At 49.7% G+C, this 27,517-nt stretch overlaps 1 protein-coding gene across 2 annotated transcripts in view; it reads left to right on the top strand.

Annotated features, from left to right (window-relative positions):
• wwtr1 (WW domain containing transcription regulator 1) overlaps nucleotides 1–27,517 on the top strand; it is a 47,247-nt gene that overhangs the window by 7,880 nt on the left and 11,850 nt on the right. Inside the window, exons 2-3 of one of the 2 annotated variants that reach the window (XM_015360860.2) lie at nucleotides 22,379–22,515; nucleotides 26,078–26,191. In XM_015360860.2, the coding sequence (XP_015216346.1) occupies nucleotides 22,379–22,515; nucleotides 26,078–26,191 (251 nt within the window). The remainder of the gene's footprint in view (nucleotides 1–22,378; nucleotides 22,516–26,077; nucleotides 26,192–27,517) is intronic. The other variant, XM_006637417.3, reaches the window with a different exon arrangement.

The following is a 27,517-nucleotide window of genomic DNA, read 5'->3' as shown; positions in this document are numbered from 1 at the left end:
GGCGGGCAGGTTGTACTGTGAGAGTTTTCTGTTTGTTGGAGTGTGTCTCGGGATGGAGAAGGTTGAGAAATGGCGCTCTAGTGTCCTGGCGGCCTGAACTAGCCGTTGACAGAATCCGCGGACGTTCCTTTCGCTGTAGTGTACTCTGGAACCTTCGAGGTGTCTCCCAGACGTCTCCCTGGGGACACCCCCGCTGCCTCGGCCTGCTACTGCCCTCATTCGACAGCAGATTGAACGGGTGTGCTGGCTACACCTCCAGAAGAGCCGCTATCTGATCCCCCAAAAATGTCTCCCCTTCAGGCATGCTTGAGCCAGAACCCAGCCGTCTGGACCCCTCTGCTCAGAACTCGCAACTTTCCAGGGTCTGTCACCTCTTCAGGGGCAAGTTAATCCCAGGGTTCTCTTGGAGAAGTATTGCTTTGGCCTCTTATTGCACAATAAGAATTCCCCCGGTGTGTTTTAACGTTAGCGTTTATTTATGTTTTTTTTAAAAAAAGACACACATTGTTTTGACGCACATGCGCGTAAAGACCCGTGTTTGAGCCTGCCAGCCCTGTAGCTGCACTGAGAGCTGTGTTTACCTGAGCGCGGTCTTGAACTCGGAGAACCATCTCTCGCCGCCCCGATGTGGGGAGGAGCGGAGCCCCGCTCCCTGGGCTGTGTGTGCTGGGGTGCAGCCGTAACAGATGTGTTTATCTCCACTGCAAGCCGGTGGGCTCCCGAGCCAGGAGGGGAATGTGAGCTCTTCGTCGAGTGGAAGAGCCGGCTGCGAGGCCGGCCGACTTCCTGTTTAAAGAGTGCTTAGGAAGAGCAGGAAAACCTGGTTGTTTCACTCACTCAGCTGCGTCTTTCTCGCTGGCCTCTCGTCGGCCGATTGAGGCTGTCGCAGGACAAGAGCTTCTTTGTAGCAAGAGCATGCTTAGAGCTCCGGGGCCTAGCGTGACTCTCGGACATAAATTGTATGGAAGCAATTAAACTTGAAGGAAATATCATGTGGGCTGAATTTAAACCTACGGGGTTTTATACTGAATAACGTTTGATCCGCTGTGCTGTACTCCTCCGTGTTCAGAGCCCTAGTTGGCAGCTGCACAGATCTGACAGAGGACAGGCTCCTCGTCTGGGAGACCTTCGTAATTACTGTTTCTAAAAACATCTCAGGGGTGCTGCGTCCCAACATCAGACTAATGCAAACGGTCTTGAGCTACGCTATGAAGTTGCTGTGTTAAGACATTAGAAAAGGTCTTGCGTGTCTTGCAAGACTAACGAAGGCACGCACACGCTAAGTAGCACGGGACGCTAAGATCACGCCAACTGTTGACCACTTTCATTTCTGACGTCTTTAGACACGGGGCTGCAGAGCAGTGCAGACAGTCGGGCCCCTGGAGTCACGATTGCAGTTCACAGTCTATTTAATCACGACTGGAGATTTTACATAGAATTTTGTTAACGTGTTCTAAGACTTTTTTTAAAAGAAGCATAATACTCCACTTCTTATCTACAAACCTTCCTTTTGCTCCTCTTATGGGGTCCTAATGTAGGGGGTCTTCAGAATCCCAGCCTCCGAGATTCCTAAGGGCTGTGTTGTGTGCCAGGCTCCACGTAAGACTGGGGAAGCCGATCGGGTGCAGACAGAACTAATTTCATCTCAACGCCCCCCACGGTTTCGCGAGGGGAAAGAAACGGAGCACCTGAGAGGTATCAAGCACCCCGAAGGGAGTGACTGCCGGTTGGGGTGTCTGGGAGCGAGACATGAGCCAGAAGATGCCAGTGGAAACTCAGTGGAAGTGCATTTAAAACTGAATACGGGAGGCGTGTCTTTACGCAAAGGGTTGTGGGAGCATGGCACAAAAGTGCTAGCCGTGTCGTTAAAGCGGGAAAACCCGGGGGCTCTCAAGCCGGACGAGGTATTTAGCGGGGCGCGGGGAGAGGCTGCCGGTGGTGGCGGCTTGTGTCGATGTGAACGGCCGCAGGTGAACTCTCGAGTTCTCGGGGTCAGCCTTTGGAGCTGCCCATCACCCACACAACAGCTGATGTGTTCATTTTCTCGTCCTCCCCCTGGCTCGGGCCTCCTGCTTCAGAGATATTCAATCCACAGGGCGGTTTGTTATTTATGGTGCCTGGGCACTAGACAGGGACTGCCAGACCCCAGTTGACTTTTGACCTTTGATGACCTTTTAAAAGAAGTTGCTTCAGTTGTTGTGGCCGTGGCTGAATTTAGAGTCCTGGCTCTTGTCTTCAGCCTTTTGTTCAGCGCCGGGCCTTTATTTGTCATTGGTCTCTGATGCATTCCTCTGCATTACAACTGTACTCTATTTTTAACACGTTTAATATCCCCAAAAATTGGCGCTGGTGCCTAGGGATTGTTCACTGAAAGCCCTTGTGCGTATGCAAGGGCAGCATGTTCAATGCTTACTACATCTTCCCTGCACGTAAATCTGATTTTTGCTGGAAAAGAGTTGCCCGGAGTGGCGTTCGAGTGACACAGACTCCGCCGGGTGTTATCGTTCATTTTCCCGACAGGAAGTGCTTTAGCTCGATTTGTTTTCGGCACGTGCGTCATTCTGCACGCGCATGCGTTTGGAGATCGACTCGCACCCGGGACCTCATGGAGGCCGCGACCTTGAGGCAGAGTGCCTCATGGGAAGACGGCTGTAACCCCTTAACAGCTTGGACGCAGGAGAATTCCGGCCAGCGAGGTTCATACGAATGAAGCCCGACTCTTTACGTGACCCTGTCATGGCATGTTAGCACCATTGCTTTACCAGAGTGTACCCTGATCCACAAAAAAAAAAGCATCCAGCTTTAATTTCCAGAGAAAATCAAAGCTGGACCTTCGTGTCCTGCTGCTGGTTATGTTCCACGAAGCCTGTGGTTATGGCAGACACCAGCCTGCACGGACCACGCGAATGGTAAACTTTTACCCAACTCTGTGTGTCCATGTGCCTCAGCTTCCCTGCATTCCTCTGTCTGTGTTTTGCTTGGCGTGTTTCCGGAGCGTAACACGACTTATTTGTTCTTGTCCGTGTATTTCTCCACTTTGCCGCCATAAATAAAACCCCAGTGCCAAAGTTTACATATGGCAGTGCGGATAGACGTTTTATGTTCAGGACCAGCATTTTCCACTTGTCTCCCCCTGGCCTGGGCGCTCTGAAGCGATGGCTGTGAGGAGGCAGCGCGCGGGTCATTTCCTGTGTTACAGGAATAATGGCTGGAGGGACAGAGCAACCCGCCTTCTGGGCTCTGGGCTGTAAAAACAATAAACATGACTCAGAGGACTTCAAAAGGCGCCCGAAAAAGAAAGAAACAGGATAAAGCTGTGGCTTACCTCACTGCAGAAAGAAGTTTTGTTTTCCCTTTGTTGTCATAATATCCTGTAGATTAGTGTTACCGACCAGTTTGCAACAATATTGTTTCTCAAAGCTGCAGATCGTGGTCTTGAAGTGAAGAGGGATAATCAACGGGAAACCTGTCTTAGTCTCTTCCCAGCGCAGTTTTTTGTGGGTTGTTGTCGGTTGTTTTTTTGCCTTTAGGTTGTGGGTTAAGATCTAAGGATGTGATTCTCAGAATCGAGTGCAGCTCTAGAACTTGTGTTACAGTCCTCAGTAGGTGATGACGCAGAGAATTTTGTTCAAGTTCCAGCAAACACTCTTTCTCGAGGGGACACATCTGTTAGCTTGAATAGAAAAAAAAAATGTTTTAAATTCATAGTAACCATGTCTGTCCCCTAATCACGACTTTGTGAAAGACGGAGAAGACTAGGAGGGCACCTGATAAAAGTATTCACAATCCTCAAAGGCCCCGACAAAGACAGCCCAGCAGAACGAACAGTGAGACACGAACCCGAAGATACCAGTGGAAACCATGTGAAATTGCATTTAAAACTGAGAACAGAAGGCACTTCTTCACACAAAGAGTTGTGGGAGTGTGGCACAAAGTACCAGCCACGTTGCAACCTGGCGTCTTTCAGGCTGGATGAGATCTTTGCATCAGTTAGCTGCTAACAAACAGGCCTGATGGACTGAAATGCCTCCTCTCGTCTGTAACCTTTCTTATGTTCTTTTTTTCCCCTTGTCAGAATGAATGCTTTTCTTTCACCGAAGTAACATTATGCAGAACAGCCTGTGAAGCCAGCAAAAAACTTTCCCAGTGAAATGCCCTCTGCTTCAAAACCCAGAGAATTGTTTTGTAACTCCAGAAGCCCTGACATCTGTGCTGTAGACACAATGAATGTAATTATCCTTAAAAACAAATTCCCTGTGCCTTCGCGCTCCATGAGAGCTGCCAATAGTTTGCCAAGGGTACATAACAGAGACACAAGACATGCGGACATGCACTGGGAGAAAGCTTGCTATCATATCATAGTTTCACATGTTTTTGAAGGAAGCCGAAGAGCAGCCCCTTGTTGATTAGGCCCACGATGCCAGTGTGAAAATGTGAATATGACAATTATAGAAATACGGCCACATGGGTCGTTTTTCTTTTTTTGTCACTTCTGTCTGTGTTATTGGTAATGTCTGAAAATATTCGTGTTAAGAATGTGTGAAATCGAATCCAAAAGCTCTTGTGCTATTTCACTCTTAGCTTGAGAATGTGTAGAAAAATAACTATTCAGCTGGAACCTTTGTGTACAGCAGGACCGTCTGGATCTAGCTAGGTGGCTCCCAGTGCTGGTCCCAGCTTCATTGGAAAATTTGCCTTACGTTTCTTGTCACAGGCTTGCGATTTTGTTTCACTTACAGAGTTAAAACTCCAACATGTGTAAGAGCTGGGCACAAATAGTTCAGATTCATCTGACTGTTATCGAGTCAGTGGAGGGTTTGATTGTGTAACTGAAGGCTCGGCTGGAACAGGCGTCAAACCGACAGGCGCGTGAGCCACCAGGACCAGGATTGGGAACCACTGCTGTAGCTGGTTGACTTCCTAGCAGCTAATTGAACCAAAGATCTAGTCCGGCCGTTTCATGAAAGAATGCAGGTTGTCAGGTTGGACAGTGTGACTGGAAATCTAATTCCACACTCCCACAACCTCTGTACACAAAGGGAGTTTGGATGTCTAAACACTCCCTTTGTGTGAAGGGGTGCCCCCTGTTGTCAGTCAGAAGTGCCCTTCTTGGTGTTCACTTGATCTCTGATTCTCGTTTCATTACTGTTCTCCTCTCCTGACATCCCTCACAGCCTTGAATGGTGGTCATCCATCTTGTCTGGGATCTGCAGGTGGCTGATGAGATCAGTCTGGGATCAACAGAGGCGGTCGCAGTTCGGGCCAGGTGTTTCCCACTAGAATGAAGGGTTCTGGCGTGTTGATCAGGTCCCTGACCCACTGATGTTCTCGCCATACAGTATATACGGTTTTGAAGTTCTGAGATGAGAGAAAACTAAGACTGAGAAACCCAATATGAGACGATCCTGATCAATAGTTGCTCATGAGTTGGTCTTAATGTTCAGATTCCTCATGTTGGCCCTGAGGACATCATCGAAGAGCTTTTCCAACCCTCCTCTTGTGTACTAACCTTGCCAACAGCGTCTCGGCCGATGAACGGGATCTGAGTGTTAATGGCTCGTCCCTCAGTTCTGCTTCATCCCTGGGACTTGGCAGGTGTGGTCTGCGACCGCTGAGAGCTTGATCCAGAGGCCCGGTTTTGGCGGCGCTGACACATCCCTGCAGATTGTAGACTTTGGTGAGACGCCAGATCAGCTTGGCCTTGTCTTCCCACCAGCTTTGCTTCATATCAGGTCTCCTGTTCAGTCGTGTTCGCTTGACGTTGCTGTGCTGATCTCGGGGAAGTCCACTGAGTCAGCTTATACTAAAAACTGGGGACTTTCATCACTTGAATCCAGTACCCTAGTATTCATCGCTGTCGAAGCCTCCAAGATGGTGGCCTGAGATACAGTATTCTCAGGGAGGTCTCACAGTATAACCAATCCTATTGCTTCACCTCCGTTGCTAAATGCCAAAGCGTTTTGACACCTCTTTCTGAAGCCCTGACGAGAGGCACTCTGTTGTATCCGTGTATCATCACCAAAATGAGATAAGGGATGAGTATGAACGTGCAGCCTCTTACTTTTCAGGAGGGTTTCACAAAAGCAAGCAGTTGAAATATTTTGCTTGAAGAAGAAATCCATTGTTTGCACTGCCCTCTGGAACGCAATTGAACATTTGAAAGTGCCTGTGTGACTCATCCCAGTGTTAGTGACTCTCCATCCAGCATGATGGCAGACCTGCAGAATAAAACACTCTGAACAAAAGGATGCAGGATATGTATATGAAGTATGGATATTGAGCATTGTCACGATCTGCTTAATTTTTTAATTTTGTAAAGTGTTAACATCGAAGGACACCATTGTGTGTTTCTCTCAGTTCTGTGATGGCTGTGTGGTGTAGTGTGTGTGTGGTGTCTGTGCTGTGAGTGCTGTGTGGTGTAGTGTGTGTGTGTGTGTGGTGTCTCTGTGCTGTGAGTGCTGTGTGGTGTAGTGTGTGTGTGTGGTGTCTCTGTGCTGTGATGACTGTGCTGTGTAGTGTGTGTGTGTGGTGTCTCTGTGCTGTGAGTGCTGTGTGGTGTAGTGTGTGTGTGTGTGGTGTCTCTGTGCTGTGAGTGCTGTGTGGTGTAGTGTGTGTGTGTGTGTGGTGTCTCTGTGCTGTGATGGCTGTGTGGTGTAGTGTGTGTGTGTGGTGTCTCTGTGCTGTGAGTGCTGTGTGGTGTAGTGTGTGTGTGTGGTGTCTCTGTGCTGTGATGGCTGTGTGGTGTAGTGTGTGTGTGTGGTGTCTCTGTGCTGTGAGTGCTGTGTGGTGTAGTGTGTGTGTGGTGTCTCTGTGCTGTGATGGCTGTGTGGTGTAGTGTGTGTGTGTGGTGTCTCTGTGCTGTGAGTGCTGTGTGGTGTAGTGTGTGGTGTCTCTGTGCTGTGAGTGCTGTGTGGTGTAGTGTGTGTGTGTGTGGTGTCTCTGTGCTGTGAGTGCTGTGTGGTGTAGTGTGTGTGTGTGGTGTCTCTGTGCTGTGAGTGCAGTGCTGTGTGGTGTAGTGTGTGTGTGTGGTGTCTCTGTGCTGTGATGGCTGTGCTGTGTGGTGTAGTGTGTGTGTGTGGTGTCTCTGTGCTGTGATGGCTGTGCTGTGTGGTGTAGTGTGTGTGTGTGGTGTCTCTGTGCTGTGATGGCTGTGTGGTGTAGTGTGTGTGTGTGGTGTCTCTGTGCTGTGAGTGCAGTGCTGTGTGGTGTAGTGTGTGTGTGGTGTCTCTGTGCTGTGATGGCTGTGCTGTGTGGTGTAGTGTGTGTGTGTGGTGTCTCTGTGCTGTGATGGCTGTGTGGTGTAGTGTGTGTGTGTGTGGTGTCTGTGCTGTGATGGCTGTGTGGTGTAGTGTGTGTGTGTGGTGTCTGTGCTGTGATGGCTGAGTGGTGTAGTGTGTGTGTGTGGTGTCTGTGCTGTGTAGTGTGTGTAGTGTGTGTGTGTGTCGTGGTGTTGTTGGGGAAATGGAGCTCTACAGTGTAACATGAAGCATGTGCACGTTCACTCTGCTGCTCTGTTCTATCCCAGCTCTTGCTCTCTCTCCCTGCCTCTCTCTCTCTATTCATCCCTCTGGAATGTGAGCAGTAGCTATGTGGGCGTATTGTTCACCACAAGAGAAAGGATTTATCAACCCAACTGCTTTTCTATACTGTCGGCATTTCATTCACCAGTCTAAATCAGTGCGTGTTTTAAGATAAGGAATGAAAATAGGATGCACGCTCTTTTAATTCCAGCTAGTGCTCTGGTGTAAGATATCGAACATTCGTTTCTTTTGTCAGAGACAGAGGACATGTGTGTTTGCGGCCTTGCAGTGCGTATTATACAGTACATTTATTCTGTGCTTTGTGTAGGCAGCTATACATATACACTGTGCTTCTTTTGATCTGCTAAGATGATGAATATCACACTGTAGTCCCCTTTTCTTTAAACAATTCCCTTGTGTGGTACAAGTGGATATTAAGAAATTGTATATCGGGGGGAATGCTGTAAGAAACTAGTTCTGAGGCACTTATCTTTTACAGTTTTCAAACTGGTGGTCATCTCTTGCAGATGTCCGAACATTACTCCTGTTCATCTGCAGTCACACCACTGAGCTGCACCGAGTCTGACGTGTTACAGGGACGGAACTTTGGAAAGACCAGGTGGACAGCGTTTTAAGACGCTGGGACACCGCAGTGCAGTCCTTGCGTTCAGTGCCATCTTTTTATTGATGGCCCGCGTGAGATGAGACCTTCGCCCCCTCCCAGCTGCTAAAACATTCACTCCTCTTTGAAAGCTCGCCCCTCCCTGACACAAGAGAGGGACGGTGCCCCTGTTTCAGAGAGCTTTAGGGTAAGAGTGTGGCGCTTAATCCCAAAACAACAAGCCTGCCCCCCCCAAAAAAAAATGTCAAATTGTATATTCAGTTTTTCAGTCCAACAAATAAACTGAAATAATTCATGAGCTTAGAGGAAAACCAGGCAGACGCAAAGCTGAATTGGTGAGGGCGTGGGGCACTCTGCTGTGTGGGTGAGGGAGTGCTCCGTGATCGATTCTTCACCTGAGGGTGATCTTCACTCCGGTTTTCATTTCAAGCTCCAGCCAGTGTCTCCGATGCCAGGCAGGCGTTGGAGAGGGGCCGCAGGATGGCTCGTCTTGCAGCCGAAGTGCTGTGGAACCTTTTGTCCTGATGAGGGTCCTCTTGGTTACACATTAACGTACCTGATTTTTTTTGCAAAGACAAGCCCTCTGCTTGCAGGGAAAGAGAGGAGGAACGGTCGTCTCGCTCTGAAAGAGCAGTGGAGCCCTGTCCCCAGGCGCCTGCACGAGCCCAGTGTCGGCTCAGTGGCTTTGTGTCTTATTATTAGACCTGCAACATTACACCCTGCTTCTTGGAACACTAGGAACTTAAAAGAAGATAAAAAAGAGTAGAAAATGTATATTTTTCTTTTGCCTGTGCTGGTAGACAATGAAGCCCTTTCACGAACATTGGCAGAGGAACAAAACTTGTGATTTCTTTTTTTTTGTAAATAAAATCATATGAGATAATTATAGCCCAACCTCTTGTCTCGCGTAACAGTGTTGAGTGGACTTCAGGCAGTTCCCAGACTTTTTTCTAATCCGTTTAATAAAAATTCAGATTACAGTTGTTTTCTTGAGACCCCTATAGACAGCGTTTGTTGTGTCTGTGTAGCCAGAGGTTATGGACTGAAAGACACTCTTCAGGTGGATTCTTGGGTATCTGGTGCTGCTGATCTAAGCAGTGGAGAACGTTATTATTACAGATGATAGATATATTATAGACATTATAGAAGAAAAATTAATAAACATGTCTTTTAATTTTTTACTGTCACTGCAGTTCATAGTGTTTGGTGTGTGGATAGCCAAGAATAACTCAAGTTGAGGCTAACAATCAGACAATGTTTGTGGTACAAAGCCGGATGGAAATTGCAAAAATCTTTAAAAAGGGCACTATGGCATTACTAATGTTCTTTTTCCCCCCCAAACATGATCTGATTGTTGTCAAATTCTCTGCCAAGCAGGTGGAATTAAAAAAAACAACAACAACTCCCAAGTTTGAAAGGCCAAAAAGAATGGCTATTTACCGAGTACAAAAGAGATTTAATTACAGAGATCAGTGTTAATAATAAAACAGTCTGTACTTGCCAGCCTTCATGCCAGAGGAGGCTGTAAATTATTTTTCTAAAAAGGAGCATAGATATAAAGAATGAAGAAGAGGCTGGTAACTCTAGAGCAGGAGGTCTCTTACTCTTCGTGCCAAAATATTCATCATAAATCCGCTGTGAAAAAGAGACAAGTTTCTGTGTGGAGCCTGACTTCATTTCCATGTCTGCTGTGAGCTTATTAACAAAGAGCTCTTTGTGCAGAGACGTGAAGTTTAATTTCAGTCGAGTGATTTATTATTTTGTTTCAGGAGTGCGTATGCCGTGTGCTCTTGGGGCGAGCTGTTGTGTACGTCCTCGGATTGAAAGGTGAAACGCTGCTGTTGTCGGGTCCAGGATGAGACCACATGGCGAAGCGAGAGAAACGCACGTGGGGGGGCGTGCGTATAAGAGAAAACTTTGATTTAAAAAAAGGGGGCATTTATCCTTCATAAGAAGAGGTGGCAGTGACTAGGATTGTCTAACCAGAGAAGCTGGTGAATAACTTCTGGCTTGAATGACGCCACTGATTTATTCAGAGACTAGCATGTCAAAATTTTGGAAACCTGCGATCAAGCGAACTGGCGAGAATTGCGCCGTGTGTATTTGGATCAGTTCGTTGTTCTTGTAGGCCCGCATTTTGAGGTAGTGGCAACACAGCCTCACCTGTTCAGGCTATTAAAAATACAGCAGTGCTTCTGCCAGGAGAATTATCACATCCTGGCAAATCGTGCTGCCCATTGCTTTACTTACAGACTAATAACCTAGGTGTTTTGTGTAGTGCATCTCAAATGGGCTTCAGTACGTGCCCAAAACATTGCTGCTTTAGATGGTGAAGCTGCACATCAGCTAGTGCAGGCCAGAGTCAGTGAAGAAACCTTAATGGGACTGGGTGGCCAGGTGAAGCCAAGGCCTGGAGTGCTCAGATGCTGGAGAGCTGCAGGAGCTCTCCTGCCTCCCCCAGCCAGGGTCAGCGCCCAGACAGCAGACACCAGTCTCTTTATCTTGGAAGTGCGCTCCCTGGGCACAGAGCTCTCTGTCCAGCCTGCTGCCAAAGTCTGTTTTTGATGGCAGCAGGACCGTTTTTCCTAGGCTCCGGCAAACAGCGGCTGTCTGGCAGGGCCTTCTGGAAACAGCGCTCTTCCAGATGAGCAAGGTGACACGGCTGGAAGTGAGGAGAGGGGAAATGTCTGTGTTTCAGCCAGTCGTTCACTGGAGCTTCTGAAGAACTCCCATTATGTTGAGATGAAACCTGGCACGGTGATGCGCCTCTCTCGAGTGCCTGTTCTTGTGATTTTCTAGTTTGTGCCGAGGCTGTGCTCTTGAGTTCCTTGAGCAAATACTGCATAGTTTGCCAAGTTTAGAAATGTCTTTTTGTTAATGATCTTTGAACATGCATAGTGTAAGAGACCCGTTTGGCCAAGAGGTACATTTATGAGATTGTGACATATATGAAGAATCTGGCGTTTGTGTTTCTTTGCAGCTGGAGTTGAATCTGCGTTTCGGGGTTCAGAACTCCTCTGTACATCCTAATTGAAAATAATTGGTTGGTGTACATTTTCAAACACGATCTGCAGAGAATCCTAGAACCCTGGAATGTTGCTCGGCGACCGGTTAATGGCCCATTGCCATGGCGATGTAGAAAATGCAGCTCAAGGTCTGCAGTCCAGTCCGCTGCTGCATTCCTGCCGCTAAAGAGAGGGCTTGCACCTCTGGGTCGCTGAGGTACGGCCAGGAATCTGGTGGCCAGCGTTTTTTGTGAGCTAATTAATTTAGTGACCTGGAAGCTGGAGGTTGTGAGAGTGGCTTCTGCTGGGCCCTGATGGCTTTATCCCCAAGGTACTAACACCATGGAGCCCCCTGTCCCCTGGCACTGGGGTGCGTCGGGTCAGGGGGTCAGCCCTTCATGGTCATTCCTGCCTTTAGTGGATCTGTTGTCTCATCCCGGGGTAATTAAGCAGGGAGCTTGATTTCAGAAGGAGCCTGCTTTTATCCTTCGCCCAGTTCTATTTTTAAAGGAAGAGCTGCCGGCTCAAATACTCGGCCAATTGCTCCATTTCATCAGCGGATCGGCGTTGCAGAGGTCACCTGTCAGTGCGGTCAGCCCACTGTCCCTCCTGCAGGCGTCTTGCCTTCAGAGGCTAATGACCGGGCCCATCCTCCAGGACTTGGGCACCGAGACTGAGACCCCATGGGTTCTCCTCTTGTTGATGGTTGAAAAAACATGAGTGTTTATTTTGTCATCATTTCATTGGAAGTCCAAAGTTAAATGTTTTTTTTTAAATAGGAAGAAAAGGCCGAATTAGACACGAAGTGGCGTCACATGGAGTGATCACCCATTGGAAGAGAACGGTTAGAAACAAGAGGGAATTGGGCCATCTGACTCATTTAGCTAACTGATCTCGGCCAGAGCGGTCTGGACTTTGAGAAAGTGGCTGAGCAGCCTGTTCCATTCTCCCGCCACCGTTTGTGTAAAGCAGTGTCTCCAGTTCACATCTGTCTCTGCTCTGCTTGTGCCGAGTCCTGCTGTCTTGATTAATTTGCGAAGTTCCCATGAAGAGGCACCTCCATCTCATTACTTCTCCAGTTACCGTGTTTTACAAGAGCCGTCTTGCTGTGCTGTCTTGGCACAAGTTTAAACACAAGCCCCCCACTTAATTTCAGACTCCCAGCATTGTATAGCCTCTGTTACGTAATTTTATGCATGTGAAAAATCTAATAAAACCCAGCAAAAATACAGACACGCAGGCTTTGCAGAAGCTCTGAAAGGTGCCTTTTTCTTTAATCAGATTTGGTTTTAAAGGTAATTGCTCAAGTCACCCCAGCAATTGGTATGCCATTTAATACTTTCAGACCGCTCCAGTGTCAAGCATGCCCTTGAAATGTCTCACTGTCCCCTGTCAGTTAATAAAAATGTATTGGAACAAGGGGTTAATTATATGCACAAATCCCCGTTACGAGTTCAGAAAAGGGGGTGTTATCCATAAAGCTGTGCCCTGAAACATTCGAGCTTTTTGAGATTCAGTCTGACAATTTTCTTCTTGTCTGCTGCTGAGCTGGGGTCAGAAAGTCTGCGAGGCGTCGCACACACTGGGCCTGGAGCCAGATTCTACATGTTATAATATTCAATATGGCTGAATGATGCGTTTGTTTCTGCCTCGCGGCGCTGGCGCTGCTGCGTCAGGAAGTACTGGAGAAATTAATTTGACACGGGGAGGGGGAAATGAGCCTTAATAGTTTAAACTGTAATTTTGTCCGGGACTGGGCGAACGGGTAGCGGGTCTGAATCGCAAGCTGGGAGTTAAAGCTCACGTGAGATATCTTTCTAAAGGCGGAGCTCCGGACATCAGACTTGAAGACGGGGGAAGACTCTCCTAAAACGTGTTCTTGAGCTTCTGTATCTCGAGGGCTGACTGTTAGGCAATATGGAGTCAAAGAGGCTTTGCTCTGCTGTGATCCATGGCATTTCGTTCTCTTGTCGGTTGAATAACATGTCAATAACCTGTTTTTTTTTTCGGGGGGGCTGACATGTTGGTTGGGTCATATCTTATCGACCAGTGTGTGTGTTCCACAAAGTGGTCCATTTTGGGGGGTCTTCTGGAGCCAATGTGTTTGCGGAGGAGGCTGCTGGAACCCCCCAAAAACAAGATCCAATGGGTGTTAATTCATTCGCGGTCTCTTGTAGTTGCAGATGAACGGAGAGGGAAGGCTCGGCTGCCTGTGGGTGTGGTTGGTTTGGGCACTTGGTAGAGAGGTGTTGTGACCCCCGGGCAGGTCCAGTCCGCAGCTCCAGCAGGGTGTGGGCTCCACGCTCTGAATGCCTCGGGGCTCCTCGAAGGGCTGATAGCCGCAGATCATGGCCACACAGAAGCTATAGTTAGAACGGCCGGCCAACAGCTGGTGCTCAGGGCTGCTCCCAGCAGCTGCTTCATCAGTAACAAGAGGAGCCACCCATAGTGCTTTGCAACAACTGGGGAAAACCAGGCTCATCCTCGGAGCTCACAAGCATTTTAGGATTGCACTAAGAATAAATGCTTCTAATATAGCCTGGGATACTGTGACCTTGATAACAGGGGTTGCAGAGCGTTTTTAATCTGTGTACGTTGCTTTGAGCCCAGATAACGCACGTCCCTGCCCAGATCTAGGTGCTCTCTTGGTTACACAGCACTCCTGTAAGTCAATTAAAGAACTCCTGTTTGTCCATTTCGGTTTTAAACCTCAAGTACGGCTGCCTAGCAGTTCCTAAATTGATGTTGGCTCTTTAATCAGTGGGCTTTCATTTCTAGGGAGTTCATGGAGTCCATGGATGTTTTCTTGTTTTCCTTGCCGAATACAGTGTGTATGTTACTTTACTGAATGTGCTCAGAGAGGAACCTGCTGACGTCAAACTGGGACAGTGTGCACATGGCTCAGGTGTGAAATCCGACTTGGGTAAAATCCCAGATCTTTTTCACAGCTGTCACAGCAGCATCAGGGGTGTTTGCAGACAGCCCACGACTCATCCCTGGTAGAGCGATTGTGCTCATGATGTGGGCGACATGGGGGTAAAATCACCTGTAAATCGCCTCAGAGTCTGGGTGGAAGTGTTACAGTTATGTAACTAATTCCCGAAACCAATTATGTAACGGAGAGCTCGGGTGGAGCAAAGGGCAGGAGACGCCAGGCCCTCCAGGAATGGAGGTGGAGAGTCCTGATGTTGTGACACAGGGCTGGGCAGAGTCTAGCTCATGCGCCAGGTTCCTACGGGCTCCAGTCAGGCTTTCCAGTCAGTGCCCCTGATTCAGACCCGAGGAACACCGCAGACCCCATTTCTTGTCCACCCAGTAGTTTCAGTCCAGACACGAGGGTCTGGGGCACCTCCAGTCCCCCCTGTGCTGCAGCGCGCTAGTGGCCATATTGATCCCCACTAATGAGTTAAAGCAGGCGGAGTAGTCCTCCCCTGGGCCCTCGGTAGGTCGGGCTAACGTACGCTGGGCGGAGCACCACGCGGATCAGTGTGGGATCTGGGTTTTCAGAGGTCCCCCAGGAGGCGGTGCAGCCCAGGACCTGTCCTCTGGACTCCCTCGGGGTCACTGCTCACCTGCGGGACCCGGACACTGACCCCTGCTCCTCCTGCTCCTCGGCTGCCTGGCGCTGGGAGGGTTAACGGGATGGTCTATTAATAGAACGCATTCCATTTCCTGCTCGCCACCTCCCTTCCCATTGTGTAATTGAATTTAGTGCATCTGCTTCCAAACTCTCCAGCTGGTGTTCCTAAATGCGCAGCTCCAGCTCACAACAATTTGAAGGCTCGATCCGAGCTCTCTCTTTGGGTTGGGTGGTTGGATGTTTGCGCCGTTTTGTTTTTTTTATAAGACTTTTTTCGTCAAGCCTGCACCCTGGGTTGTTAAAATAAGAATAAAACTGTGCTGATGCCAGAGCTTTGAGGAAGTGGAGAAATCCATACTTTGCGCTCCTGTTTTTAATTAACCAGTGGAGCTAAGAGCTGGGCCGAAACCTTACCATGCCAGTGCTGTGGCATCATTTTGTTTCATCTGGTCAGTTTGCAAATTAATTTGTTTGCGAGTCTGTAAACCCAGAGTCCTGACAGGAAATGCCTTGTTTACTGTTGAACAGGCAGATTTTTAAAGGCTTCTCTGTTAGGAGCTCTGACTCTAGAAATAGCCTCCGGAGAAAATAAACTTTTTTTTTCCAGGGGTATTGACCTTTTCTGTTGGATGTTGGGGGAAGTATCTTCAGCTCTGGTTGCGAATCTCATGGCTGCTGTTTTGGGGGAGTTCAGGCTCTTCCTTGATTGGTGTGGGAAATGATCTGTGAGCTCATGAGCAGCACCCGTGTGTCTCTGTGAAACGTCAAGTTCTTGATATCCCAGTTATGACATTAGAGTAACCTGCTCAGGCTGGGCCGGTCTGACTCGGGATAGGTACGACTCCACAGGGACTCCGCAGCGTAGAGCTGGCGTGGGGATCTGTATGTTTTCTGTCTGAGCTAGATACCATAGTCAGAACTGCAAATTCGGATCCACTCTATGAATTTTATTCTTTCTTTTTGTAGTGACTTACTGTGAACACTAAAACTTTTGATCATTTGGAAAATTAGCTTTAACATGTCAGGGATGGAAATAACCCTCTTATTGTATAGTGAGATACAGGGTACATACAGTATAGTATGTATTGTACAATGTGATACAGAGTAAATATGGTATATGGTTTAGTGTATATTGTACAGTGTGATATAGGGTATATAAGGATGACTCTGATCCACTCGCAGTTTTACAAGCTTGAAGGTTTTGCATGAAACCAAAACTACAGTAGATTTTGAAGTCTTTTGTTTCCAGTAAACATGTTGAAAGATGCTTTTTCGCTTGATCTATTAAACTGGGAAGAACCAGGAGTCTAGATATCTCTGAAACGTTAAAGAACTGAAACCCCAAAGGTGATTCCGTTGTCTGTTACAGTTGTTTCAGAGATGGACACTCAGTCAAGACATTCGGCAGCGACAGACAGGTGTGTCCCAAGGGGGGTTGAATGCAGTTTAGTCCTGTTCTCTTGCTATGAATATTCAGCACTTTGAGCATATATAAATAAAATAGTGTTATTATATCTAAAATATATTGTGCAGTTGTTACCTTATTTCATTCTCTGATGTGTAAAAGAAACCCACAGGTCATGCAAAGTAAATATCGGCGCTTACAGGTTATCAGCTGCTAAGAGAAGCAAGAGCTGTGTAAATAAGCAGCTTTCATTCCTACACTTGCAGGCAGAGACACCTTGTTTCCCTTTTGCAGTGAGTCAAGGCCTTTTCTCTTTAAGTTCTGATAAGAGGTGTTAACTGTGCTCAGCACGTCCCCCCCCCCTCATGAACCAGGTGCTCGCTCAGTCACTTTGAAACGAGCTCTGCGCCAGACTCCACTTTCTGGCTCGGCAGATGTCAGGCAGTCAGACGGGCTTCTGTGACGCTGAAAGGTTGTTTTTTCGGGGCAGTGTTGTAAATTCTTGCAAAATAAAGGAGAGGTGATCACAGCCGTGATTATAAACAGGGGTGTGTTTAACTCTGAGTATCTGTATCAAGGTCTTTTTTTTTAAAGGAGCCAACCTAAACATACGCTTTTGTAATGTTGCCACGGCGACAGACAGCCCAAGCAGTTGAAGAGGTATCAAAGACAAACCAGGAGAGCAGAAATTAAAAAAAGTTTCAGAAAACAATTTTCAGGCATTTACCTTGTAGACGTGTTCTCTAAATATATAATTTACCCCCCCCTCCACCACCACCACAGCAAAAGAGAACAAATGAAAAACTGGGAGTGCAGCAGGAGGCCTCTAAATACAGGGATCAAAAGCAGAGACAGTCTGACTCCTTCAGCTCCCTGTGCGCTCTGGGGGACAGTCAAGTATCACAGGGGGTCCTGAGAAGTAATTGTTAGTACTGGATTTGAAACCGGGTTTTAACGGCGCGTTTTCAGTTCAGTGCTGAAGGCGCCGTGAGCGCGGCGCTGTGCTCGGCGTGTGGGTCCCCGGGCGGGCGTGGCGGGGGGGCTCTCCGCTCTCCGCGCCCGGGAGCGTGACCGGTGCAGCTGCCCCAGTATCCCCGGCCTCAGCATCTTCGCCCAGCCCTTTTATTTTTAGACCGCTCTCCCACATTCTTGGAATGGCCCGCCCGGCGGGGCTGACAGCACGTGGCACTGGGCGCTCCACCGGACCCCGGACACTCCGATAATATTATTTCATCCACGCTTTCCTTCCCTGTGTGAGCTCTGGACACGGCCGCCTCATTACCTGCCCAGCCGTTACTGCGCTGGCGTAGATGGTGGCTTTAGTGCGGTCAGGCGGTCCGTGTGCATTTCTCCCTTTTTTGGGAGCTTTGTTTTCAGATCTGCCTCCGGTTCTCAGTTAATAACTGTCTCTCCTTCTCCCAGTTCCACGGTGGGGGGCGCGGCATGTGTGAGCAGTGGGGTGCAGGAGTCTGGGAGAGGGGACACACGTGCTCTGTCCCCTGTCTCTGCTTCAGTGCCCTTCCCCCCCCAGAGACCAGCCTGTACGGTCTCGTCCCACCAGAGCCGAGTCCAGACCAACCCGGAGCCCTAGCTAACTAGTTTCCCTGGCGCTCCGACAGGAAGAGCTCTGCTCTTCCGGAGGCCGTGTGCGGCTGGCGCAGAAGTGTTGTTCCAGCCACCCGGTTCCCCCTCTCCAGTGGGACACGTTCCTCCCTCGCGCACAACGGCACGGAGCTTCCCGGAACGGTTTGCACCGCGAGCCGGGTTTATACGCTCCGGGTAGAGAGGGAGAGAAGAGGCGAGCCGCCTCTGTGTCAGATCAGGCTTTGATCTGGAAGGAGAAAAACGCGCTGTTCCTGTTCCGAGAGGGCATCGCAGGGCGAGGGGAGGAGCCAGCCACTGATGGGGCTTCCTGCCGTCCCGTCAGCGCACACATCTGTGGCCCCGGGAAGGGGGGCGCAGTTACGGGGGGCTTGAATCGGCCGGGCCGTCCCGACGGGGGCGGCTCGCCTCGCAGAGGGGGCTGGTGAGGAGCAGCCCGTGCCCCTCGCAGCTGCCAGACACCTGCTCGGCCCCCCAGGGGCTGCAGCACGGACACCGGCGTCCAGGCCCGGCCCCTGGGGGGCCCCAGGAGGGGCTCCTCCATCTCCTGCTGCCTGCGGGGTCGGCGGGGGGGGGCTGGAAATTCGCTGCCGTCCCGGGAGTTAGCCTCACACGCACGCGGAAGTCATCTCTTCGAGTCGGAGAAAGTTCAGTGTCCTGCCTGCCGGGGACTGGGAGAGCTAGGAAAGTTGAGTGGTGCAAATGGGCAGTAGTAGCAGTGTAGGTAAGAGCAGGAGAGACGGGGTGTCTTGTGTGTCCTTTGACCCAGGGAGAGCTTCGCGAGATGGGCAGGCCTTTCAGGAACGCGGAGCCGAGGTTCCCTGGGGCAAATGTTGTGGGAGGCGGCCCCTGTCGTGCGGAGATGTGTGCCGGCTTTCTTTCCTTGCAGAATGACCGGTCAGATGTTCTGTGAAGTCAGCCGTGTGCCCGAGGTTTGTGGAGTTATCCCTTCAGCAGGGCACGGCTGTCTTGTTAGAGTCCTCTGTGGGCAATGGCAGGGCCGGTGTTGTGTAATAGCCGGGCTTTACCAGCAGAAAGTTAGGAACAAACAGGTTTCCTGGCGTTCCACAGACAGGGAGCAGCGCAGCAGGAAGTGGCTAATCTCTTGAGCTGGCGGTGAACAGGCCCGGGTGAGTCATGGCCTGTGGGCTGCTCTTTGTGCAGGGTGACTCACCGATTAGTTCCTGGTGCTGCACGAGTTTGCCTCCCAAGTGCCTCTGTGTACAAACAGGCCCGCGCAGACCCGATTCCCGGACGCGCGGCCCGAGCTCCCGAGACCGCGGCGGGCCGCGCGGCTGAGCTGGAGAAGGACAGCGGGGATCTGAACCTGTGGGCTCCGTCCTCAATCACAGAGGCCTGCGGCCGAGTGGGTCCAATCAGCAGGCAGGAACGATGCTGTCCTAACGCAAGAGCAGCACACGTGCCGGTGTTCAAGTGAAGAGTGAAATATGTTGTCGAACAAAGTCCCAGGCACCGAAAAGTGGCTCAGGACGAAGGGACTGGTGCAGAAATAATTCCGATTTTTTAAACAAAGCACCAGAATGGGATTTCGGTTTTCATATCCTCAGATATATTTTGAGGTTAGCTATTTTGGCAATAGCAGTCGTGACAGGGATTGTGCAGCTGAGAGGAATGAGATAGTTTCACCACTGTCACCCCTGAAGTATGTGGAGGAAGACCCCCTTTTTCCAGGTGACTGCTGGGGGTGTTTGCACACCCTTTCTCTCGACGCGAGACGCGGGTCAAAGTTCGGGAGTTGCTGTGCCGAGTTTGGCCCACAGGGGCACGAGGGAAGAAGCCCTCAGTCAGGGCTCGAGGGTTGGCACTGTGCAGAGACTCGGGCCAGAAGCCGCCCTCACACATACTGGCTTTGCCTGAGACACAGACACTCACACAGCCCCCTGTGAGCATTCAGACACTGGGTTAGTGGGGTCATTACACCGCCCTGCCACCGGGGGCGGTCCACCACACCGTAGTTTGTTTTTCCAGCAGCTCCTGAAATCTGGCAGGGCTGGACACGCGTTGCTCAATAATGCATTTCTCAGTCTCCCTGGCTCGAGGTCTTAAAAGGGATTAGTATTCAGATTCTTCCTCTCCCAAGCTCAACACCACAATCCTGAGGGATCTCTCCCCAGACTCGACTCCGTAATCTGTCTGCGTTCTGAGGCCCAAATAAACAGTTTTAAGGGCGGCAGAGATTTCTGAGCAGTACCTGCCAGCAAGGTCAGCGGGCGGCTCTGTCCCCGTCTGTGTGAGAAACCTTTGAGACGGGGAGACAAAGCCCTTGTTCAGGAATGCCAGCAGACTGCCAGGGGCTTAGTCTGTAAGGTGCCAGGCTTCACAGTCTGTGACAGGTTGAGCCAAAGAGATGTGTTTTCCCAGGGCTTGTGCGCTGGGTGTCGCAGGTTTTAGCACAATTCCAGCCCGACAGCAGACCACCGTCTGGAGAGTGATATCACACTGGGGTAGACCATACCTTTTCGGACAATGGGAGCACTTTCGCTTTTACTTTTAGCGTAGTAAATTTGAGTAAATCACGTATTTCTGAGCCTACAGGGAGAAACCAGAACGGAGCTAGGATTTTTGTGCCTCTCCTTCTGGAAAGTCCGGTGTGAGCAGCTGAGATTTTGTGGCCTTTTCAGAACCCGTCATCCCCTACCTGATGGACCTGTTATGTTAGTAACTTATCTCAGCGTCACTTTGTTCAGGTAGAACGCTTGTGCCTAAAAGCTGGGGGAGTTGGAAAAGAGGGGTTACAGAGAGTTCACTTGAAGATGCTTTTTAAAAAAAATGACATTTATTACTAATCTCATAAGAAGGCAGACAGACCACCAGTAACTTCTTGCTGAACTTCATTGTACATGTACGTTTACTTCTGGAGTAGGAAGCAAAATGAATTGCATAGTATTTTAAACTGGTGTTAGTCCTTGACGTCGGAGTGAAACTTAAAGGGCTTTGGATGCTCTCCTCTCGGAGCTCGCAGTAGAAGGGGAGCTGTGCCTGGGTTAGCGTGCACAAAAATGTGGGCCAGCCAGAATTTCCCGTAGCGCGGAGACAGGTGTGGGGCGCCTGTCGCGGGGAGGAGGGGCAGAAGCAGCGATGCGGGCTGGGGCACGAGGGCGGGAGAGGGGGGGTGGCGAGTGGCGGCAGAGGTGGGGAACAGAAGGAAGGTTCCCCCCTGGTCCGTCTGGTACTTAATAGTCGACTGATTCAAAGACCTCATCCACACCCGGAACAGGCTCCACACCCGATACGTTGTGTTTCTTTTCTTCTCTTTTCAGCAGGGAATAAACCTTTACTTGTTCCTTTGCTAGGGTATGATTTACCTTTGTGTAAAACAGTGCCTCCTGTCCTGATTGGAGGGTCCCATTCCACTGTTGCTTCCTATATGCCCAGTTATTGGCTTCAACAACAGGGCTGGGCAGCTTGTTCCACACTCCCACCACCCTTTGTGTGAAGTAGTGCTGCCCCTACCCCCGTCCTGATTGAAGCACTTTCTTGATGTATGCGAGGCTATCATTTACCTGTGCGTAAAGCAGTGCCCCCTGTCCTGATTGGAGGGTTTCATCCTGCTGTTGCTTGATATGTGCTCGGTTATTGGCTTCAATCACAGGGCTGGGCAGCTTGTTCCACGCTCCCACCACCCTCAGTGTCCCCCCTGACCTCATGCCGTCCTGATGAGAGATTCTCATCCTCATAAGAAGCCAGGGTTGTGTCCCTCAGGTCTCGTTGGCTGTTTGAACTCAGAAACAGAGGAGGAGGTGGCCGCCTGTCTCATTGTGCTGTGAAGGGAGATGTGTTGGAATTAAAATCTGAACCCTATAGTGTAACACACCGTTTATTTCTTTGTTGCCAAAAAATAAATAAGAGCCATAACCAGAACAGTTTGCTCGGTGGTGCCACGGCAGATTAGAATGATTCAGTTAATTCCCATCTTTAAAAAACAAATGTCAGTCATTTTTGCTCGGTCTCTAATGAAGCTGTAATGAGGTAATAATGAAGCTGCCACAAACTGATGTAACGCCTCTGAGCAACAAGATGAACGTTTTTCGTGTGTCCGTCAGACCTTCAGAAAATGGCCGCAGGACGTGTCTGGAGAGAGTAACCCTTTAGTCTGAGCCGCGCTGACAGAAAAGTTTTTCTGGTGTCTAAATGTTTTCAACGATCAAAAACGGAAAAACGGAAAGCTGCTCTCCGATTGTGCAGGTTCATCGGTTGCAGTCTTTTCAGTTGACCTGTTGACCTACTGGACCAGCATCTTACTGCTCTGTACAAATCTGTCTCGTATGAGCCCAGTGGAATATTTAAATCTAAGTCAATATAATTTTATTTTAGATTGTGCTTTTTTACAGTTGATGTCATCCACCATGAAAAAGGTTTTGCACAGTATGGAAATGTTGGCTGAATGAGAAGGGTTTACATTTATAATTAGACCATCAGAAAGGTCCCAAAACGACGAGAGGAGCCCACTGGGCTATTCCAGCCCCGTTGGGTTGCCAGTGGCTACAAAACTAGAGGGTCTCGCCCAGCTGTGACAGCGTGTCCGGGCAGCACGTTCCACGCCCCTGCCGCCCTGGGTGTAAAGAAAGCCGTTTCCGTGGCCGGGCACTGACGTGGCGTTCCTGCGCCCTCCTCTCTCCGCAGCCACGTCGAGAAGGTCACCACATGGCAGGACCCCCGCAAGGCCATGACGTCAGCCGTGACCCCGATGAGCCTCCACGCCCCGGCCACACCGGCCCCAGTGCAGCAGAGACCCATGGCCCTGTCTCAGCCCAACCTCGGTGAGTGCGTCAGGCGGGGTGGGTGTTTGAAGAGTGCGCAGGAGCTGCGGGGCGGGCCGGGGGGGTGGCTGTGAGCCCCCGGTGGCTCTGCACCCCTCTGGGACTTGGCTGTGGAGCAGCGTGGCTCACAGGCCTGGCAGCAGCTGGCCATAGGAATGGGCTGTAGCTGTTACCCCGCCCAGCGTGGCTTCTCCACTGGCTGCTCCACGACTCGCTTTTAATTAAATCAGTAATGAGACGACATTTATGGCCCTCATAAAATACAGCCTGGTAGCAATTTGAGGAGAGGGTAATAAAATGTGTTAACTCCAGCGTCGCTGTAATCTTATTCGTTTCTGACCTGATCAGGATGAAACAGCACAGTTTTGTGATTTTAAAACTTCTGTGTTTTCTGGCTTCCAATCAGAACATGTACAGTGTTCCAGTCAGCTACTAATTCATTGTTGCGTCGAATTACAAAATCCGTAGTTAATTATGGTTGAGTTTGTGTTTGAGCATTCTTATTGTCATGATGACTCACTTACCGTTAAATTAGGAAAGCGCCCGGGTGTAGAAACTAACTTAGATTTCTCTTTACACTCGGCTTGAATAGTTTCTCTGAATCTGCTGCTCACTTTGAAGTGGCCAGACCAGTTTTGGGCAAATAGATCAGGACACTAATGATCAGATGTTACTAACGCAGGAAACTTGAATATGATATGACCTTTTCTTACATTTTTTCATAGCCTGACGTTTTGTAACTGGAACAAAACCCTAATACTTGGTCTGGTTTGTCACAGCTGTCTCTCCAGTCAGATATTAAATGGAAGTTTAAGGAAATCCGTGCCATTTGTTTTAGTGGGATATATTTTTGTAATCCCCAAGAACAGTAAACAACAATTACCTTTTCATGAGGGAGACAGTCCCTACTCCCCACGCTAAGAGCTAGAAAAGTTATTTAAGAGGAATCCAGAGAGTCAAAATGCTGGTAAACCTGTTGGAATACATCAGCTACTGCGATGTACGTTATGAGGATCGTTTTTTGACGTTTTGCCACTGAAGGAGGGATTAAAGAAATACTGCCTTGTGGCGTTTGTTTAGCCTTCTTCATCCTTTGTTAATCAGTACAGTAAATGAGGACCAAATGTGTGGCTCGTTAGGCTCTTGATGAAATGGAAAAATGTGTAGTCGGCGCGGTTCGCCAAGAGCATTTGTATGACTGCAGTTGCTGAAAGGCTGAAAAAAACCTTCCAAGAAAACCAGCCCTGAGCAAGCAGGTGCTCGAAATCAAAAGGTTCTTCCAGGGCTGCACAGTGAGGAGAGCTGGTTTTCTTTGCAGCGGTCCTGGGTGTGCGTAGCCGAGAATGAGTAACGTCCTTTCACGCGGTCTGGCTCCGCGGCACGTGACTCAACTGGGATTCCCGTATGTGTGTACCAGGCTACATTTCCTGGTACAGGTCCTGTGTGAATGGAGTCGGTCATCCTGAAATAAAGGACACGTCCACCGCACTGACAGAAGCATGCGATCGCCGAACAACTGTTTCAGAAGAATTGGACAGAGCCCCATGCTCCTCCCTGTCTCTCGCCTACAGCCCGGACTGAGTTGGCACTCTGGCATACCAGAACAGAGAGAGCTTTTTTTCAAATTCTTGTTCCAGAATATAGAGAAACCCCCCACCTCCAGGACTGCTTTTGCATTCAGATTTGGTGTTTAAATGTGTCAGTCTACCAAAGTATAAAGAAAATATTGCATCGCCCATTTTATCAAACCATGTTAATTTCGTGCAACTTACTGCCATCGATCTCAGCTGGCTATCATGCTTAGATCTTTCCTGTGTCGCTGCAGTACACCAGTGTGAGCATGAAGTAAAAAACAGCAGTGCAATGCTGCCAGTGTGCCTGAGCCAGGTCCTCTTGGTTCTGTCTCCTGCTGCAGCAGAACTCTTAAGTGAGTTTTGCTCTTGAAAGGCAAAAGAGCTGCACCTCAGCGTGATTGTGAATTGAAGGCTGGATGCATAAATTAAAGAAACCATATTTTGGGAAGTACCAGTTCTCCTTCAGTCCATGGGGTTTGTTTGGGTGGAAATATATTCGAGAGACGTCTAGGCTTATGGAGGTAATATCATATACTGTGGATGGTTTTAAAAACCAGAAGAAGACAATTTCAGTGTACCAGGCTGCTGAACCTGCCCCCAGCTTGTCAACAATACAGGAGGCCCAGGCGTTGTGGAGGGGAATCTTTTTAATTGGCTGAGCCCTGCAGGGAGCTGTAGCCTCTCTGTGTGGCTGTGCCATCAGAGCTTCACGGTGCATCTGATACAGCCCTCTTATCAGGACTGCAGTGTCAACACAACACACCGCTCCCCACCTCCCCCAGCACAGAAAGGCCGGTTGGAACAATGCTGGAACAGATCCCGAAGCTGTCAAGTAGGGAATTCTATCCGCTGAGGCCCCTGTTGTTCTGAAGGGCGTTTTCCTCTCTTTTACTTAAAAGCGCTCCTTCCCTTGCGTAAGTAAATCTCACTGACGCTGATGTACAGTTTGGCTATGGTACCTGCCTGCTTGTGGTGCAGTAAAGGTTTATGGTTACAGAATGTCAGAGAGCAGTGCAATGTTTGCGTTTGCAAACCATGGTAAGAGTATTGGAGTTGAGAGGAAGCCTTGGGGGCCAGTAGCTTGTTTGTGAGCTGCCTCTGTACATCCTCGGGTAGTTTTGAAAAAGCTTGCATGACGCAGCTCCTAACACTCGGAAGCTGTTCCAGAGCGTTTTCCATTTGGCAAGATATTGGTGCATGTATCGTGACGAGTGTCGTTGCTGAAGAGTGACGAAGTGGTAGCAGTTTTTTGCAAGCTGTCATGCACAGGTGTTCATATACTCTGCTCTCCTGAGATATGCCAGCAGTGACCTGTGAAAAGACTGGGCATCCTGTTAAAAATAAAATAGTCTTTCCTAATGACTACTGAAAACTGACCTTAGTCTCGGTTCTAGCAAGTTTTCTGGGTCAAATGTGAGTGTAGTGTATTTCAAAATTCTAAAAATGTCGAATTGTGAAGCTCGCGCCTTTTCAAAATGTGATCCTGTCTGCTTGTTCCACATGTCCCAGGAGAGCAGTGCTGCAGGTCTGTTCTTCTGCATGTAAAGCTGTAGTGTGGGTCTCACAGTGTCGCACTGCTACAGCCTCGTCTCTCAGGGCATAAAGCAGCTCTTCCACAGCCCGTTGTACAGCTGCACAGCCGTGATCCAGTCAGATGGGCCAGGAGCATGATCACCAGGCTCGGCCATCATTCCTGCTGCTCCAGTGCATCCTTCTGTGAACAAGCACAGCGCTGACTTCCTGACTTTTTCAAGTCAATGACGAAAACCCCTCCTGTCTTTGCCGTGTTGTGTCACGACCTGATTAATGTCATCGGTCGTTATCAACCTGGTGCACACTGTGGTAAACACAGTACGGTCAGGCAGAGTCTGCTGGGAAGCAGTGCGGGGGGTTCAGGAAAGAGCTCCTTCGTATGTGATGGCTTAGACATACTCGAAAGGCTCTTGGCTGTTTGCTGACGGGTCCCTCTGATGTTCCTGCTTGAACAGGACAATTGCCTGAAGGCTGGGAACAAGCAGTGACCCCTCAGGGAGAAATTTACTTCATTGACCACAAAACCCAGAGCACGTCCTGGCTTGACCCGCGGGTGGACACGCGCCTCAGTAAGTACCCCTGCAGCTCCAGACGGGCACTGTAGCTCCTCCCCCACTAATCCTCTCACCCCAGGGCTCTCCGACGCTGGTTTTCGAGGCCGGCAGGGTTTTGAGTTTTTCATTTCTTTTGGTTCCAGCTGAGCTCCTTTAACGTATTAATTGCTCTAATATTTAAATCATCTCTTGGCAAAAGGCTTTTGCTGTAACCATCACGTGTATTATCCCTCAGGCAGCAGAGTGGGAAAGTGATTTGGAGCACACAGGTGCTGTGTTACTGAGACCTGAGAGACCCCTGCAGGCCGCTGGGATACCTGCTCGGACCCCCGCAGCCCCGGCCTGTGCCGGCGAGCTCTCCGCCGGCGGGCGGGGCTCGTGCAGTGGGGCTGCTTGATTCGGGCCGATTGGGAGCCAGGTGAGCTGGATCAGAGAAGAGCGCGTTGCTGGAGTTCTCAGTCACGACGGATTTCTTTTTCAAGATAACTAGCTCAGCTGTGATCAGATACCCCCTCCCCCCCCTGCCAACTTGTCTTGAGAGCGCTGTGCAGTATTAACGCACGGTTTGAGCTATATTACCGGCGCACGTAATACTCCCACACACACGCCCTGCCCTTTCATGGCTCCGAGATGTATCTAGTGGAGAAGTCGGGATGGTGAAGTTCGTGAGACGGAGGTCTTCCCTGCGGATGAAACCCCCGACCCCCCTGAGGAGAAAGAAACATGCCTGTGTCACCGCTGACGTGGGCCTGTGGCAGCTGACAGGATCCTGTGCACAGGGAGGCTGTGATGAGTGGTGCCAGGCCGGGCCTTGTTTAGACACTGCTGTCCTCCCATCTGTAATAACTGGCCTGTCTGCTGCTCCAGGGTTATCTCCCTGCACAGTAGGTTCAACTGCTCTGGAGAAGACACGCCAGCATCCGCTGCCGGGTAGACTTCTGCAGTCTGGACAGCTTTTTCAGGAGTTTCGTTAAAGCTTTTACCTTCCCCGTAGAAAGAGCACACCTCACAAAAAAAAAATGGCAGACGTTTTGAAGACTTCTAAGCAAATCACTTCCAAGCAAGTCACCACCATCCCACTGTAACAGGATGAGGGCACTGCCTCTGAGCAAGGGAGAAACGATGACGGCCCCTCATGCGATTGGAGCTCGTTGGGAAAGCAGATTTTAAAGAAGAGTGCTTTGTGGTATTGGATGCATTTCCCGTTTCCCCAAGCATGTGATGAGCCCCTGTGGGCTTTAAAGTGTTGCTGGGGGCGAGCGGCGGAGGACAGAAGCAGGTTCCAGTGTGACGAAACCTGGCGGATTTCATTTCTACCAGCGCAGTGGATCCTAAGGCAGC

The sequence above is a fragment of the Lepisosteus oculatus genome, chromosome 13, assembly GCF_040954835.1.
Source record: "Lepisosteus oculatus isolate fLepOcu1 chromosome 13, fLepOcu1.hap2, whole genome shotgun sequence".
In the NCBI taxonomy this organism is placed as follows: domain Eukaryota; kingdom Metazoa; phylum Chordata; class Actinopteri; order Semionotiformes; family Lepisosteidae; genus Lepisosteus; species Lepisosteus oculatus.
This window is presented reverse-complemented; position numbering and strand designations above follow the sequence as displayed.